The 17,701-nt window shown below is 34.6% G+C and overlaps 1 protein-coding gene across 4 annotated transcripts in view; it reads left to right on the top strand.

The window, feature by feature from the left end:
* GPATCH2 (G-patch domain containing 2) overlaps window positions 1–17,701 on the top strand; it is a 176,708-nt gene that overhangs the window by 6,347 nt on the left and 152,660 nt on the right. For 3 of the 4 annotated variants that reach the window (XM_058701368.1, XM_058701369.1, XM_058701370.1), the window contains exons 2-5: window positions 4,266–4,982; window positions 9,642–9,703; window positions 12,737–12,919; window positions 13,468–13,547. In XM_058701368.1, the coding sequence (XP_058557351.1) occupies window positions 4,266–4,982; window positions 9,642–9,703; window positions 12,737–12,919; window positions 13,468–13,547 (1,042 nt within the window). Of the gene's footprint in view, window positions 1–4,265; window positions 4,983–9,641; window positions 9,704–12,736; window positions 12,920–13,467; window positions 13,548–13,674; window positions 15,706–17,701 lie in introns of those variants that run through there. The other variant, XM_058701371.1, reaches the window with a different exon arrangement.

Below are 17,701 nucleotides of genomic sequence, written 5' to 3'. Positions count from 1 at the left end.
GAGCATCGAGTTTGGACTAAGGCCACGTCCTGAGTCTTCTTTCTTGAGCAAGAAACATTTGAAAGAAAACTCTAAACTCAGCACCAGGTTTTCTACATTCATTGACCATCCTTACTCTGAAATATACGTTTTTAAGGAAAGCCTTTGTCTGAGTTAGAATTTGGTGTTAAGAAAGCCAGGGAGAACAATTTACTCATTTTATTGGATGTTTTAATAGTGCCTAGAAGAAGACTGACAAAAACTTAACCCTTGGCGCAAAATTCTTACCTAAAACTGGCATATCAAATTTTGGGTTGATCATATGTTTTATATTGCTCAGCATAATGCAATACCTCCTGCGAAAAACCAAAATGCTTATCTGCTCAGGTCATGTCGTTTTCAAAATCCCACTTTAGATAGATAGTGGGACTATAATCTTATTCTATTTATTTGGAGTATTTGAAGAAAACTCTTAGTGAACTGTCATCTTAGACATTCTACCTAATGCAAACTATTCTCAAAAGATATCTTTTCCATTGAATTTCAAATGGAGAGAAATTGTTTTATAAATATGAATGTTATTCAAATTAGCTAAGTGGTAATTCACTAAATTTTACTGTAATTAAACTTTACAGCTATGAATGCTTAATAAACACGTTTTTGTACAGAAAAGTTCTGTATTTTCAGGTTCTTTCTTCAATAGGAAAAGTCTCATTTAAGAAAATATCTTGAAGATAAAGTGTTTCCATACCATGGTCTTCAATGTAACTGCCAAGGCAAAGGAAATAAATGAGCTATTGATTATGTGGTCTCTTATAATGACTTTATTTCTGTGAGGCCAGATGATGCCAGTTTTCCCTGAGAGATAGAAGTGAAGCAGCGTGACTGACTATAATATCACTAGCTCATTAACAAGGGTTTTGACTTGCGGGAGTCTGGTGAGTTGAAACTGAAGGGGGGGAAAAGTGATTTTAACTCTGAATGTTGCATATGTTCTTCTGTGTTTTTGTGAGGCTTTTAAAAAGTCTTTTTAAAGTAAATGTCTTCATTGGCATTCGTATCTGATCCCTATTTGAGTGACATGGAATAAATTGGGTTCTCTGGATAAATTTTTTTTTTATTTTTTTTAATGTTTGTTATATATGTGAGTGAGTGGGGGAGGGGCAGAGAGAGAGGGAGACACAGAATCCAAAACAGGTTCCAGGCTCTAAGCTGTCAGCACAGAGCCCGACGTGGGGCTCGAACCCATGAACCGTGAGATCATGACCCAAGCCGAAGTCGGACACTGAATCAACTGAGCCATCCCGGCGCCCCTAAAATTTTCTTAATGTCTTTTTTTTTTTAAACAATACAAAGTCAAGTAAGGTGACAATTTTAATGATGTTATCAAGAAATTTTGCTTTCATTGTTAGTAATACCAGTTCTATTTTCTTAAGCTGTTTGTTACAATAATACTTTTTAAATGAAATTGATTGAAGACTTAAGTTTCAATGGATTGAATCTGATTGCTAACCTTTATCTAATGGTGGTAGGTCAACCACATTTCCTTTTTGTAGTAAAGCACTAGATTATAACTTCCAAAATAACCTGCAACTTTAGTTGTAGATGACATTCATGCATTGAGTTAATTTCATATTAATAATTAGACCTAGTCATTCACCCATTGATGAGAAAACTGCATCTCCAAAGAGTAAGTTACTTAAGAACCAGGTGATACCGAGTCTTCTTTTAGACAAAGGTCCTTATTCTAGTACACGTTAAGCTGGCGTCCAGTGAATTTTATTAAAGGTGCAATATTATATTCAGAGATCATAGGTCTTTCAGACTACATTTCTTCCAAAGAAATAGTATTCAAGGAAATGAACAAAATATTTATTGCAATAAAGGGAAAACAAAAATGTGATTATTAACATAGAGTTGATGGAGAAAAGACCCATTTGGCTTATCAGTATAGTCAGAATTGTAGCTCTTCTTTTGGCTTAATGCTAATTCCTACGTGACACCTATTTCCCATAACCAAATGCAGGGTTCTAAAACCTGAGTAATATATAGGACCCTTTTAGTGGCTTTCTAGAGTTTATTTAAAGTATATACTTCAGTCACCATGTTAATTCAGAACGCTAAAGGAGATAGATCAGGAAAATACAATGCCCACATTAAATGAAAGACTATGTCGGGGTGCCTGGGTGGCTCAGTCGGTTGAGCATCCGGCTTCGGCTCAGGTCATGATCTCACCGTTGGTGAGTTCAAGCCCTGTGTCAGGCTCTGTGCTGACAGCTCAGAGCCTGGAGCCTGCTTCAGATTCTGTGTCCCCCTCTCTCTGCCCCACCCCTGCTTGTGCTCTGTCTCTCCCTGTCTTTCAAAAATGAATAAACATATTTTTTTTTTTTTTTTAATGAAAAACTGTGTCCCATTTAGTTAATTGCTCACAATGTACATTTCACTGATGACTACAGCATCGGGGGCTTTGGATTCAACTAACTTCCACCACCTATACTGCCCTTGATTCAGGTCTCCCATTCGTCTTTTCTGTTCAAAAGAATATAATGCTAAGTGTGAGTCATTTGGCTTTATGCAGATATATATTAAATCTGTCTCAGAAATTAAAATAGTACCACCTGCTGCTACATCACTCATAAACAAATGCAAACTGGATACTGGAATTGTGTGGAACTAGAATCCCTTTCTTGGCTGCAGTTGGTTGAGCATTCAGGGTCTAGAACCAGATTGCTGGAGTTTGAAACCTGTTTCTACCATTTTCTAGGTGTGTCACTTTGGGCAAATTGCCCTTAATGTCTGTGTCTCATATACCACCTTATAAGGTTATTATGTGAGAATGAAATGAGGTAATGCATATAAAACATTTAAAAATGGGCCAAGCACATAGTAAGTTCTTGTGTTAGAAGCTGTATGTGTGAATCATCTTATCTTATAAGTAGTAAATCCAGTTGAATTAAAATGTGTGTTTTCAGATTATTCAAATGAAAACACAAAATGAAAAATTATTATAAGGAACCTGCAAATGCCTCAAATTATAGACTGTAGAGACTATATAAACCAGGGTCAGCAAACTATAGCCAGCCATCACTTGGTTTTGTAAATAAAATTGTATTAGAACACAGCCATTCATTTATGTATTGCCTAGGGCTATTTTCACCTTACGGTGGCTAAAGTTGAGTGGCTATGACAGAGACCTAATAGAGTGCAAAGCCTAACAGTTTACTGTTTGGCCCTTTAGAGAAAAGTGTGCCTACCCCTACTATAGATTTAGAAGTTATATAGACCTGTGTAGTTGAGGATATTTTGATCCCTAGGTCCTTCTAAGACTCAGAAATGATTGTTCATGATCTGTATAAGAAAGATACATGTTTGAATTAACTATACTGTTTGAAAAATAAAATTGGAATTTTGGGCTTTCCATCACCAACCGATCTAGAATCTTTGGGAGTTGGGTTTGGAAAGGGTCGATATAATTTATACAAGTCCGTAAAGAATGCTTATCCTAGCTGACAAGCAGGTCATTTTCTCACTGGTAACATAGTTTAATGGTTTTTGTTTGTTTCTTTTTATTTAAAAAATACCAAGAGACTGTCTCAGAATGAATTGTAAGAAAAATGATGGGCCATTTTAGACCAGTGAGCCTCCCCAGTTTGAGTATGAACAGTTTCTGCTTGACTGAGTTATGAGATTAGTATGGCCTAAATATATGCCTAGTGTCTGGTTAAACTCTCCTTTCACATATATTACAAATCTTGAAAGTACCTGTCAGTCTTTCCATCTCCCTCGCATATCATGGTGGTGACTGGGTAGAGCGTGTGGTGAGTAGAGGATTGTACAGTTTCCTTCTTCACTTAGAAATTGCTGTGGGGGAGGGGTGGTTGGAGGAAGGCTTGAGAAAGCTCTCTCCATATCTGTTCTAGCAAAACTGGCTCTAGGGAAAGGGCAGGAGTAGACTAATGAGCAGGGATTTAAGCAGAAATAACTTTTCTATAATTACACAGTAAAAATAGGAAATTACTGGGATCTTTCATTGCTGATATTATGCTTACTCTATCTTGAAGTAATTCGTATGTTTAATAAAAGAACTTACATATGAAAAAGGAGCTTAAAATGAGTCAGAATATTTGAAACTATCTGGGATAGAAAAATTAAATAGCTTTTAAACATTTCTTTATAATAACTATTAATTTTAGATTTAGAGTGAATTGTCTGCTGTAATAAACTAGGTTAATGCAGTTAATACTATTTTCTTTCATTTTTTTTTTCTTCTTTTTTTGAAAATGTAGGCATTTCAGTCGAACCATGGAAGAACTGGTTCATGATCTTGTCTCAGCATTGGAGGAGAGCTCAGAGCAAGCTCGAGGTGGATTTGCTGAAACAGGAGATCATTCTCGAAGTATTTCTTGCCCTCTGAAACGCCAGGCAAGGAAAAGGAGAGGGAGAAAACGGAGATCATATAATGTTCACCACCCATGGGAGACTGGTCACTGCTTAAGTGAAGGCTCTGATTCTAGTTTAGAGGAACCAAGCAAGGACTATAGAGAGAATCACAATAATAATAAAAAAGATCACAGTGACTCTGATGACCAAATGTTAGTGGCTAAGCGCAGGCCATCATCAAACTTAAATAATAATGTACGAGGAAAAAGACCTCTGTGGCACGAATCTGACTTTGCCGTGGACAACCTTGGGAACAGAACTCTGCGCAGAAGGAGAAAGGTAAAACGCATGGCCGTGGACCTCCCACAGGACATCTCTAACAAACGGACAATGACCCAGCCCCTTGAAGGTTGTAGAGATCAGGACATGGACAGTGATAGAGCTTACCAATATCAAGAGTTTACCAAGAACAAAGTCAAAAAAAGGAAATTGAAAATAATTAGACAAGGACCAAAAATCCAAGATGAAGGAGTAGTTTTAGAAAGTGAGGAAATAAGCCAGACCAGTAAGGACAAAATGGACTACGAAGAGCAAAAAGTCTCAGACGAACTCATGAGTGAAAGGTGACTTTTATATTCTCTAAATATAAAAATATGTGTCTCCATTGTTTGTGCTTGAACGTATTTTGTGTTTTAATTAATTCTATTTTAAAATAATTATAAATTATAATAATATAAAATATAATCATAGTGATATTCCTGTTTAACCATCGTTACATTTCTTTATACTTTATGGTGTTTAACACAAAACAAAATTGCTTATTTGATTTAAACAAAGTCTTTCCATTGTGTTTTAAAGACTTAATTTTCAGCTGTAAAGAGAAAAGGAAATGGATTTTCAATGGGAAAGAATGCACTTTTGAATAACAGCACATTTAGAACTCATAGAATTGGATTTATAATTATTTATTTGTTTAATTATAGAGCTTTAGCTTTGGTGCTTTTTAGTGTCACAATTCATCCATTTATTTTGATTCTTAAGAATCAAAACTTGGTAGCACTTCAACAGATATGGCTTGATCTTTTTAGAAGTCTGTGGAATACTGGGAATTCTGATCAGTTAGCAATTGTAAAACCTGATTTACAGTCTAGAAAAACTTGATCTTGTCATTAGACAAATGAGAAAAACAATGATCCTTTGGCAGCCAGTCTAATGTACCTATTCTAGAAAGCAGATATACCACCATGATAATTGTTAAGTACTATTTTGACAACATCAAGGGGTAAGTGATCATTTTTCTTTTACACAGAACTAATGCTACTGTAGGAAATGAGAAAGTATTGACATTGTTCATCTTTTTAGGCATGTTCTTAAAACCAGACTCAGAACTATGATCCAGATAAGAAAAAAAAAACATTGCTTACTGGGAAAGAGTATTTGATTTTAATTTGTAAGACTAACCTCATCTTAATCATGTAGACTGAAGACCATGGACTTCATATATATGTATTTAATAATACATATTATTTTGTATATATATATATATATATTTGCTTATAAATATGATTACAAACATGAATAGGATCTGGTAAAATTTATAGGATGGGGCTTTTATTAGAGATGGTTTGCTATTTATGTTATTTTTCTAAGGAAGTAAAAATTATTCAAAACAAAAAAAAATGTTTCAGGAAGGCTTTGAGAAGTTTATGGTATCTGCTTTTCTTCCAAAAAAAAAAAAAAAAGACAGCATTTTAATACCCTAGTGAAAATTATTTGTATGGTAGTATTGAGCCATTGTGACTGAGGACTACTAAGCTTGACTTGAAAGTGATTATCTTGCTCAGTTGCTGGGAGAGAGCGTATGTGTAGTGGAGACTAAGTATTCATTTCTGGATTATTTACAGATTACAGCTTTTTGGATTGATTGTTCAAGCCCCTCCTTTTATTGATGTCTGCCTTTATTGACAGACATCAACCCTGGAAGAAAAATGAGATGCAACTCTCTTGATTTCTCTTCACTGTAAAAAATATTTGAGTATCTATTAGATATAATCAGTCTACCCAGCAGTCAACAGCCCAGGTACCAATTTTCAAAGAGGATGTTTTCACTCCTGAATCATTTTTTAAAGTATTTCTTTCTTTGATTTTAAACTTAGCCGTGTAACTATTTTTATTGTCACTCAGATGCATATTCTCTCTGTGGGAAGATTGCTAAGTAAGGCAGTGCCTGTTCCCTGCAGCCCCATAATTTAGAATAGCAGACAAGCAAACAATGAAAATGAAGTGTGCTGAGCGGAAAGTATTGGTCAGGGAAGATTTCCAAAAGGAGCTATGATTTAAGCAAGTGCTAAGGCATGGATTGTGGAGCAAAGTGGGATGTATGTGGTAAAGTACATGTAGCTCATTATGACTAGAACATAAAGTGGGGGTTGAGGCTACAGCAGTAAGCATGTTTTAAAGGCCTGGTAAGTAATGGGAGGAATTTTAACAACGAAGAAACTCAATTAGATTTACACTTTCTCAAGGTAACATGATCTCAGTAGCAGTGTTTTTTTAGCTTTGACTGACCTCTAATCCATCCTTAAGTGAGAGGTGGATTATGGCAGTGATAGTAAAGGGAAAAAAAAAAAATAGAACACTTTTAAGAGTTGGAATCAGTGGAAGGTTGACTGTACTGGGGAGGACAAAAGAGAAAGAGTACTCTCAGATGATGTCTTGTTTCAAGAATCAAAAATACGGGAAATGAACAGATTGGGGCACAGGGGATTGGGATTAGTGTACAAACGCAAATTTGACCAGCATTCATGGGATATAGTCTCTCTGAACACCATGCTGTAAAAGTCATGCTTTAAAAAAGAAAAAAAAAAAAAAAAGTGGGAAGAGGTGTCCTTGGAGATGAGCCATAATGGCTGTCAGATGCTGAAAATGAAAAGCCCTGCTTCCATACAAGTTCTTGTGCTGGTTTATCGGACATGCTGACACCTACATGGTATACTTAGAGCAACTAGCTAGATGTCAGTGAGGTGAAATACAAATAAAGAAACATGTTGTTTAAAACACACGTAAAAAGATCCCAAATGAAGACCAGGGTCATTAGGGACTAAGAGCTGCTCTCAGAGGGGGAAGTCTGATTTCCTTATATCTTTCAGAAGAGTAAGCAAGCAGAGAGAGAAGAGAGAAGATTGGGATGCCACTTGGAGAAAGAACATAAACAAAAGAGATAGGGAGAATTTAGGTTGGGATCATCCATATAGAGCCTTGAAATCTAGATTTAATCCAAAAAGTATGGGGCAGTAATTTTAGGTTTTTAATAGAAAACATTTTATTATTTTATTTATTTAGTTTATGTGTATATGTATAGATATGCACACGTGTTTTATCAACATTTTCTTTTAGGATGCTTTTAGTTTTATAGACAAGTTGCAAAGATAGTACAGAGAGTTTCTGGATATCCTATTCCCATATATCCTGCACCCAGTTTCCCCTGTTGTGGTACACTTGTGAAAATCAATAAACCAATGTTGACACATTATTAATGAAAGTCAATACTTTATTAGAATTCCCTTGTTTTTCTTTAATATTCTTTTTCGGTTCCAGGATCCCATCCAAGATATCGTAATATCTTTAGTCAGCAAGTTCTATTTGGAGAAGATGAGCCTGGTTAGATGTAGACTATATTAAAAGAGGTAAATCTGAACTCAGAAATGAGAAGACTATTGTAAAAAAAAAAGAGAGAGAGAGAGAAAGAAAGAAAAGAAAGCACATAGTTTCACAATCCTTTATCTTTAAATCTGAATTCTGAAAGCTGTGAAAAACTAATTCATTCATTTGAGGCCAGACCTAACTTGAACTCTATTTAATGTGGATATTCACTCAATTGAAAAAAATATATAGTAATAGGTTTGATTCTGGAGTGCTACCCCAGACCCTTATTAGTCATTTAGTCATTTTAGAACATATCTTTCCAAAATTTGAAAAGTTGCGAATTTTAAATACATTTTGCCTCAAGGATTTCAGAAAAAGAATTGTGATTCAAGGTATATATGATAAGACCATATATTAGGGTTGTGTTGATATAGGCAGACAGGAAAGCACTAATGAAGAAAGTTAAAGAAAAAGGTACCAACTTAGAGTTCCTTGGTAAAATGTGCCACTTAACAAATTTTATGCTTTTTGTTTTTATTTATTTTTAATAAATAAAACAACTGAAATGATATTCTATATTCAGAAAACATTTGGGTTTAGATCTCATTTGTGGTTTCAATCCTGAACTCTCAATTTAAATATTTTAAAACAGATTAATTTTGTTTAATAAGTCAGGTTATAGAGTTATACATGTAAACAGGAAAAGTATAAAATTCACCTGAGGTAGTTTCCTAATTGGTTAAAATTAAAAATTACGGGAAGAAGAAGTATATGAGAATTTTTAAAGAAGATCATCAATTTTCTTTAGAGGAGAAGGCTGTTATTACATGATCTTGTTTTTGTGTTTTTCAACTAACTAGATTTTCATATAAGCATTGCTTCTGTTAGAACTAATAGTGACAGTTTATTCATGTCAGTCGAATATCTACTATTTGTTTTAACTTGTTTGTGAAATTTGCCTTTGTATCATACTTGAACTTCTATGGAAGTATGGAGTACATATTATTTTTACATACCCCCTCCTTAATATTGGCAATATTGAGTGTTTTGCTCAGAGGGATTTTAACTTTGACTTAATGGGTTGTTACCGTTGTAAACTTTTTTCTTCCATGCTAAGTAATAGAGTTGTTGTGAATTCTTAAGTAATGTCTTTTCCAGAATATTTGCAAATGTGGTTATGAAAAGTAATTTCATCCCAGGCCCTTGTATTTCATGTGCTGAAGAAAGGCTTGGGCTGCTTTTGATTGAGACTTTCCCCATTTTATTGAGCAGCGGTGTTCCGGGCTCAGGCTGAATTGCACACGGCATAAGAAAGGAGCAGTGAGCATTTGATGAAAGCAGATAATAAAATGCATCAATTGTGTCAGCACCTCGTTGCAGTCACATCTGGCTTACTGTCAGGGTCCCATTAGATTCCTGTGGTTTTATGTGCCAAAAATAATATGCTCTGTAGTTAATGGAACCAGAATATTTGCAGTTTGATTAAAAAAAAAATCATCTTATTTTCTTTCAGATCTTTGTCAGGCTTAAGTTTCATCTCTGAGCTGCCGTGTCTCTTTAAAATTTTACGACTGAGAGATCAATTGTTCTTTTGATCTGTTTTTTTTGTGTTTTTTTTTTCTTCTCCCTTATTACAGTGATTCCAGCAGTCTCAGCAGCACCGATGCTGGTTTATTTACCAATGATGAGGGAAGGCAAGGTACTGAAATCTATTTTTTTTTTATTCCTTTGGAAAAACGTCTTCATTTGAAAGTTTGTGCTTATTGCTAGTTATGTCCTAGGTTGATGACTGCAATCCCTTTACCTTACACACACCTGCTTAGTGGACTGGGCTTGAGTTCTTTTTTATACTATGAAGGGTATCCTGTCTTCATGACCTAACGTAATTGATTATCTCCAAAAGCTAGTATGTGGGGCTAATAATATTAAGGAAGGATTATCTTCCTTAAGAAAGCTTTACATACCTCAGTCTTTTCAATTTTGTCTCTTAGCAAGTTCACAAGACACTGGTTCTCATTCTCCACCTGATTCCAAATGCATTTAATACTGTGTAAGCATTAATAAAGATGGATTTGCAAGTCATTTGTCATTTTTATTCAGCCGTGACATTTATTCATCCTATCCAGTTTGTAAGTAATTAGACAGCTTTCATGAATTCAGGATTGTAAACTGTTAAACAGTAATGTCTTACAACTTGGATCTTTTACATCTTCAAAGTTTCCTGAAGCTTTTCACACTTCAACATGGCATTATTTTGAAACTACCCATTTGGGAAGAAAATAGGACAATAAGGGGGCAAAAGGAATATCTACGAATACTTACCACAAATACTTCCTTTCTTGAGACTCTTTAGAGCAAAGCAGTAATAAGTTCTAAGGGACCAAACCAAAATTTATTGTTTTAAATTATAAATAGTCTAATGATACAAAAAAAAAGAACAAAATAATAGCTGCCTACACATTCGTTTCTTAGTCTTTTCTTCCTCTTGACAATAGGAATAAAATAAATTATCATTAATTTTTTTCGTACTTATAAATCATATATATTCCAGATAAATAGGCACATACTGTTTTAGAGACCATAGACTTTTTAAAGTTAAGAGACTTTGCTGAAATATGTTAGAACTTCGGGACTCAGAGTGAGCTTAACTGCCTTGATAATATACCTAAACTCTCATTTCAATACATGTGCCTACCCAGAGTTACAAATGTTGAATTTGGTAATGAAATGAAATCAAAAACTTCTTTAAAAAATAACTTTGGACAAGTCCATCAATCTTGGAAAAGCTTTGAATGGTTTAAAATAATGTGCTAGCATTTATTATGAGCTTTTTATATTTTACATTTCTAAGTGCTGTTTTTCATTCAATTTACTTTAGACTCTTATTCTTTTAAAAAAAAAAAAAATTAACATTCATTTTTGAGTGACAGAGACAGAAAGTGAGTGGCCGAGGGGCAAAGGGAGAGGGGGACAGAATCCAAAGCAGGCTCCAGACTCTGAGCTATCAGCACAGAGCTCAATGCAGGGCTTGAACTCACGAGAGCCATGAGATCATGACATGAGCCAAAGTCGGCACATAACCAGCTGAGCCACGCAGGCTCTTCTGCTCTTCCATTATTCTTAAGAAAACCCTGTGAGATTCCTTTTTTGGGCGGATGATGAAACCCAATCTAATAAAGTTGAGGTAACTTCCCAGTTACAAAACATTCCAATTCTGATTTGTCTGTCTGACTTCAGCACTCAAGCTCTTCATCTTTAGCTACTGGATTTCCCTATTAAATAGAACAAAGTTGTACATCACGTCAAAATAAAATAACCTCATTTTTCTATTATAATGTTGTCTCAATTGGAATTAAGATCTTGGGTAATCAGTTTCAAGTGACTCCCTTTTTTTTCTTGTATTTATACCTGCTCTGGGAAATTTTAATTTATAGTTCTCAGTAAAAGTACTAATATTTATGTGCTTTGAAATGTGGCTTTTTTTAAATTAATTTTTATTAAATTCTCTGTTGAAATAAACTGGTGGCTTTGGCTTTCCAAATGCTTTAAAATTTTCACTCCCTCATAATTTGAAGTATGGCTGTTTTTCCATAGAGTCATTTGCAGTTGAAGCTTTGGGTTTTTTCTAGTTTGCTTTTAAAAATATTTGTAGTAAGAGATTTTGGAAATCAGAAATCTCTTCCTGTAAAGGAAAAAACTTTATGGCATTTGTGATGACCCTCTTAAAAACCAGAATTAGCAGTTTTTCTAAGAAACACGAAGACTTGAATGAATCTGAGATCATATTCAAAATGCTGTTTGTCACATACTTTTAAAAGCCATCTGCCTTCTGTAGTTTTGTCTACTTACATGTCTATTATTCCTGTTTTAAAAACAAAATACTGTTGATTCACATCAAGGGTACATCTTGAACTGAATTTTAAATGGATCATTTCTCCATGGTTACTTACACTCATGGATGTTCCCAAAAGTCAAACTTAGTATGGATAGTGTTCTGTTTTAACAATACCTTGCTTATAGTAATCCAGCACACTTTCTTCCTAAATGCTGTGGTACTGTCGCTTTTCATTTAAAATCAACTTTTTCACAACTATTTCTTAATGAACTTAATCAGATTAATTTCATCTGGTCACATCTGTTCACGATTGTTTCCCCTTTTACACTCCATACAAATCATGAAATTAAGCTAATTATATACCATTATCAGCTGCAGAGAACGGGTTCTACAGTTTTATACTTTAAATTCCCGGCAGGAGATTAAGGCTTGTTTTTCTTTAATTTGGAAAGGGTAGTAACTTAAATGGATTTCTGTACAGTTTTTGCCATAGAATTAACCAGTATTATTGTTTTTCACATATTTAAATTGGTTCTAAAACATAGCAGCTTATGTTTTTGTTGATGGAAGTTCTTGTTATAGTGTTAAAAAACACTATAGCTGTGATGTAGAATCAAAAGTTTTGTGTATAGATTGTGTATATGATTGCCAGATAAAATACAGGATCCCCAGTTATATTTGATTTTTAGATAGATCACAAATAATTTTTTAGTATAAGTATGTTCCATGCAGTATTTAGACATACTAAAATTTTATGCGAGTACTTTATATTAAAAATCATTTCTCTGAAATTCAGATATAATTTCTGTCTTGTATTTTTTAGAAACCTAAATCTGATAACCCTGTGTATTTGGATAATAAAACTGAAGCTTTGGGGGATTTCTTGTTTTTGCACAGGTGACGATGAGCAGAGTGACTGGTTTTATGAGAAGGAATCAGGTGGAGCATGTGGCATCACTGGGGTCGTGCCCTGGTGGGAAAAGGAAGATCCTACCGAGCTAGACAAAAATTTACCAGATCCTGTCTTTGAAAGTATCTTAACTGGTTCTTTCCCTCTTATGTCACATCCGGGAAGAAGAGGTCAGTGGTGCTTCCTGACTGCTAGATATTGTGGGCTTTTACATATATATATATATATATATATATATATATATATATATATGTGTGTGTGTGTGTGTGTGTGTATATACACATATATGTATACATATACACACACACACACACTCATTAAAAGAAATTAGGCTAAAAGGGAGATGAAAGAGTCTAGCACAAGATGCTGTAAAGGAACATGTTGAATAGTAGTTCAGCTACTACATTTATCATGCATTTGAATTATTAGAAAGGTTGACTTGCTCTCTTGCTAGGACCATTGTGAAAATGTTGAAATACTAGAAAGGTGAATTAGGAGGAAAGAAAAGCCCTGAATAATGCCCTAGTTCTCAAATAATCAGTAGTTGTGTGCTAACCTCATTAGAACTCTACTAGGCATTGCTTCAGATCTTTTAAGTGTGTTTTGCATTTCCCCCACTACCGTTGAAGACGTTTCCCGCTTCCAACTTACTCTGAAGTCTGTATTGATGGGAATAATGATCGTAGGATCTTCTAAATTGAGTGCTTTGATTTTCTAGGTTTCCAAGCTAGACTCAGTCGCCTTCATGGACTGCCTTCCAAGAACATTAAAAAATCAGGAGGGACCACAACTTCAATGGTAGGCATGCTTTTCTGTTTAGTTGTCATGTTTGGAAATGTATCCATTTCTATGGAATAAAAAGCCACATCCTCATCCTTTATGCATTTTCTAATGTTATACTTAAAAATAATCCATTTTTTTGTAGGCTACAAACTGGACCAGTGAGATTCCCCTATAAACCAAATCTTCTAATGCTAATAAATTAGTTACGTTTTGAACATCTGGGGAATGACATTCGAGGGAACCTGGCTCCTGTCCTCTTCCCCTGGAGGAGTATCATTGAAGTGAGAGCCTCTTTGATGAAAAGATGGGGCTGTTTTTGCTGGAGGACTGGTATTCTTCCTTTAGTCAGAAGTGAACCTGCTTGGGGAGGCTTTCTAGGGATGTAGGTTGGCCCAGGGTGGGTTGAAACTACTGTAAATTTTATATATTTTTCTCTTTTATGATTTTTTTTACATTGAATCCATTTATGTATTACTTGCTTTGCCAAAATGCTAACAAAAGCTAGAAAACTGAAAACTTCCAGATCTCACATAAGTATTCCTTAATGTTTCTATTGTGACTGGTTAAAAATGAATTCTTACATCTCTGACTGTTGTAAATAAACATGATGCATTGACATTTATGGTTCATTTTTAGAGAAGTCTTATATAACCAGCATTATTTAAAAGATTTGCATTTTACTCAGGGTATTTTAACAAGGGCTAAGATGAGTAGTAGGTAAGGTTGATCACCTTTACTAGAATTTCTGTTTTGTTCAGTTTGCTTTCTACTTGGATAATCTGCTCTGTATTGCAAACCCATTGTATCTTACAGTATAGTGTTCATTGTACCACAAAAAAAAATCATCCTAGTTTTAAGCTAACTACAGTGATAACTAGCCTGTGCTAGTTCATTCATTGACTATTACTTTTTTAAAATATCTGCTTTGTCTAATACCTGAAACCACTCAAAATTATCGTTTTGGCTCAGAGCTTATGGAAATCATGTGAAAGCTGGTGTTTCAGCTAATACTGTATGCCTCCGAATTATGTTGTCACGTTTAAAGTGAGAGCTGCGTGCGCACCTTTAGAAGGGCAGATCTTGTGTGTCAGTGTGAGTGTCAAATACTCGCATGAGCTCGTTTTCGCAAGCAGAGGGAAAAATGTAACATTTCTATTGATGGTATAATTTAGACACTATACAACGTTCAGGCCATTTGAATTCTTCAAAATGATACATTAAAATGTTTAATATTTTTATTAAGTTCCAATTGATTAAAACTGTGATTTAATACATGTATTTTTATATTATTGTATGGATTAATTGTTAATTCAGCATTTCATGGCTAACTTAAATATGATGATTGGAAAAGAAACTTAAAGTTGACATTTCTTTACCTGAAAGTATTATAATCTGAAAGATTCCAGAAAATGTATTAAGCAGGAATGTGTGACATCTTTTAGATTGCTTGTCTAAACTGGGGAGATTAAATATGATAAAGTGCAACTTTGAGTATCTTTACCTTTGCATATTTAAAGTGATATTTTAGAGGTACAATAATGTGGTATTTGGTCATTGTAAGTAAGCTTCCTTGTGCTGTGTCCTTTGGAGTAAAAATTCATGATTTCTTTTCTGAATTACATAAATGCTTTTATTTTATTTTGTATAATGACTGTCTTTTAGATCTGAATAAGTCACTTTAAAACCTTGGCCTATGAACTTTGCCTTACCAATCATGAATCTAGATGAATGCTATCTAGTTCTTGGTTCAGTTTTACCTATTTTTATTTTTGGTTCACTGCTTGCTTGAGCATAGCTGGGATTTGTAGCCCATTTTCTAGGCTTATTGCAATCTCACTGTGGTATTTTATAGAAGCTATTACATCTGATAGGTTAGCTTCATGGTATTGATGATACATGGCTTAACCATAGTAAAAGCTGCCTTCCCTCTCTAAATTGTAAAAAGGTGATTAAGTTTCACTTGATGGAGATATACTATATATGTGTGTTTATCATGGAACCTAGTGCATTAGGCCATAAACTGTTTTCCTGGTCTACATTTTTTTTGTATTCAAATTTTACTGAAGACAATGGGCTCCTTCAGGTTTTCTTTCTTTCAATCCTGAATTGTCCTTGTTTGGATTTTTAAGTACTGTAATTTTTTTTTTTTTTCAATAAAATATCTGACTTGGGCGAAAGGTAAGAGTTCCAATTTGTGCTGATATTTTTAAATCCTCTGCTAAGTGTTGTTGTTGCTGCTCATACTGTCCGTATTGTATGTAACCATCACATTTTAAAAATCATAATCTCACAAAGCAGTCATATTTAAACAGTACCAATGACATCCAGTAATAAGAAATGAAATTTAATTCCTTAGACTTTCACACTGAAATTTAATTCCTTAGACTTTCACACTGCAAAGCCAGATTGGTTGTAAGAGGTCAGTTTTCTGAGCAAAGTCAAACACGTAGCTGCAACCCATTAAACAGAATGGCAACAAAAGGTTTCTTTCTCTTACGCAGATGAGTAATGATTGCACAGCTATAATGATGATCTTTGAAGGACATGACAGAAGAATCTTTTACTGAAATATTAATGGAAAGTTTTCAGTTGGACTTTTAATTATTCACCATAATTATGTTCTAAAGTTGCCCTGAATGCTGATTAGCAAATACTGAACCATTGCTCCTAAGGGAAATACCAGGTTAAGTTCCTTTGAGCCTCCAGTCATGACATTTTTATCAGTTGATCAGTACATAACCTTGTTTTATGTATCTTTCTGTCTAAAAACACCTTACTTAATATATATTGTTGACTCATTAATATTGAACTCCGACCAGCAGCACTCTAACCTATACCTGCACAAAGCCTATCTACCACACGTATTTCCCCTTAAGGCCCATCATGGCCTTCTTGTGCTTAGAAACCCTAGTCAGCACTTCACCATGTGCGGGGTTCATTGCAAACCGTGAATTTCCAACAAAAAGCACAAAACTGTGAAACACGTGGCACTAAATAAGCCACAGAAAGGACACTTGTTTACAGTATTAGAGCTGAAATAGGAATGCATACTGTCGTCTTACGTGACCTCGGTGGGGAAAGCACATGTGTGCCAGGTGACAGATTTTTCACTGCTCCTGAATGTCCGTGTGAATGGTACAAGAACTGATTTGGGAGTGGGATCATTCCGAGGGGCATGCGACTCTCCATCTCAGGGTTGTAAGTTTGAGCCCCACGTTAGGTGTAGAGATTAAAAATAAAATCTTAAAAAAATAATTGGGGGTTACAGATAAATGTTAGTGAGTAGGCAAACTTGAAAATGTGGAACCTGCAAATAGTAATGAGGGTCGACTCTACCTAGTTTTATTGAACTGGTAATCACGGAAAATTCATAGGTTTAGAAGTCTGAACTTTGTGAATCCCCACTCTGGTTCTTCTTTTTACTTGTAATTACAAATTGAATGTCATTTCCTCTTCCTGTTAAACAGATGATAATATTTACTTTGCAGAAGTGTTGTCAGGATTAAATGAGATTATGTGTACATAATTGGGCCAGCGCCATTTTTGTCACATAGTATATACTAAATAAATGATAGTTACTGTTATGTTAGACATATTAAATATAGAATCTCATGATTTAGAGAACATTTGTATTATGGGTCAAATGTAGAATTTTAGACTTTTAAACTTTAAACATTTTATATATGATATGCCTTTACAGCTAATATTTAAAGTGCTTTATATGGCAGCCTTTTATGTTTCTTTTATACTTCATTTATATTTGAGCCAGGCTTTGTCTTTAATATGACTGCGAAGAATAATTTCGAATGAGTTTTAGATTGACAGCTATTGCATTAAGTCTCAAAGCCTGATTGTGGACTAAAAAACTGTTCTAAACACTTCCCCCTAACCTCTGATCATTAAGCCATTCATTTGCAAAAAACCTCTCCTATTTAGGAGGTTTTGGTTACCTGGTTTAAAAAAATAATTTTGCCCATATACGTGATGTGTGAATGCAGTCACGGTTCTGAGAATTTAATGTGGAAAGGAATTAACTATTGCTCTCCGGTTAGAATAAAGCACTGGGTTTTTTTTTTTTGGAGCCTAGCTAACCAGCCTCTAATATTTACCTCTTTTTGGAGAATTAAGCAAATGATAATTAATTCTGAGGAATATTCTGGGACCGTTAT

Source organism: Neofelis nebulosa, chromosome 15, assembly GCF_028018385.1.
Source record: "Neofelis nebulosa isolate mNeoNeb1 chromosome 15, mNeoNeb1.pri, whole genome shotgun sequence".
Taxonomy (NCBI): domain Eukaryota; kingdom Metazoa; phylum Chordata; class Mammalia; order Carnivora; family Felidae; genus Neofelis; species Neofelis nebulosa.
This window is presented reverse-complemented; position numbering and strand designations above follow the sequence as displayed.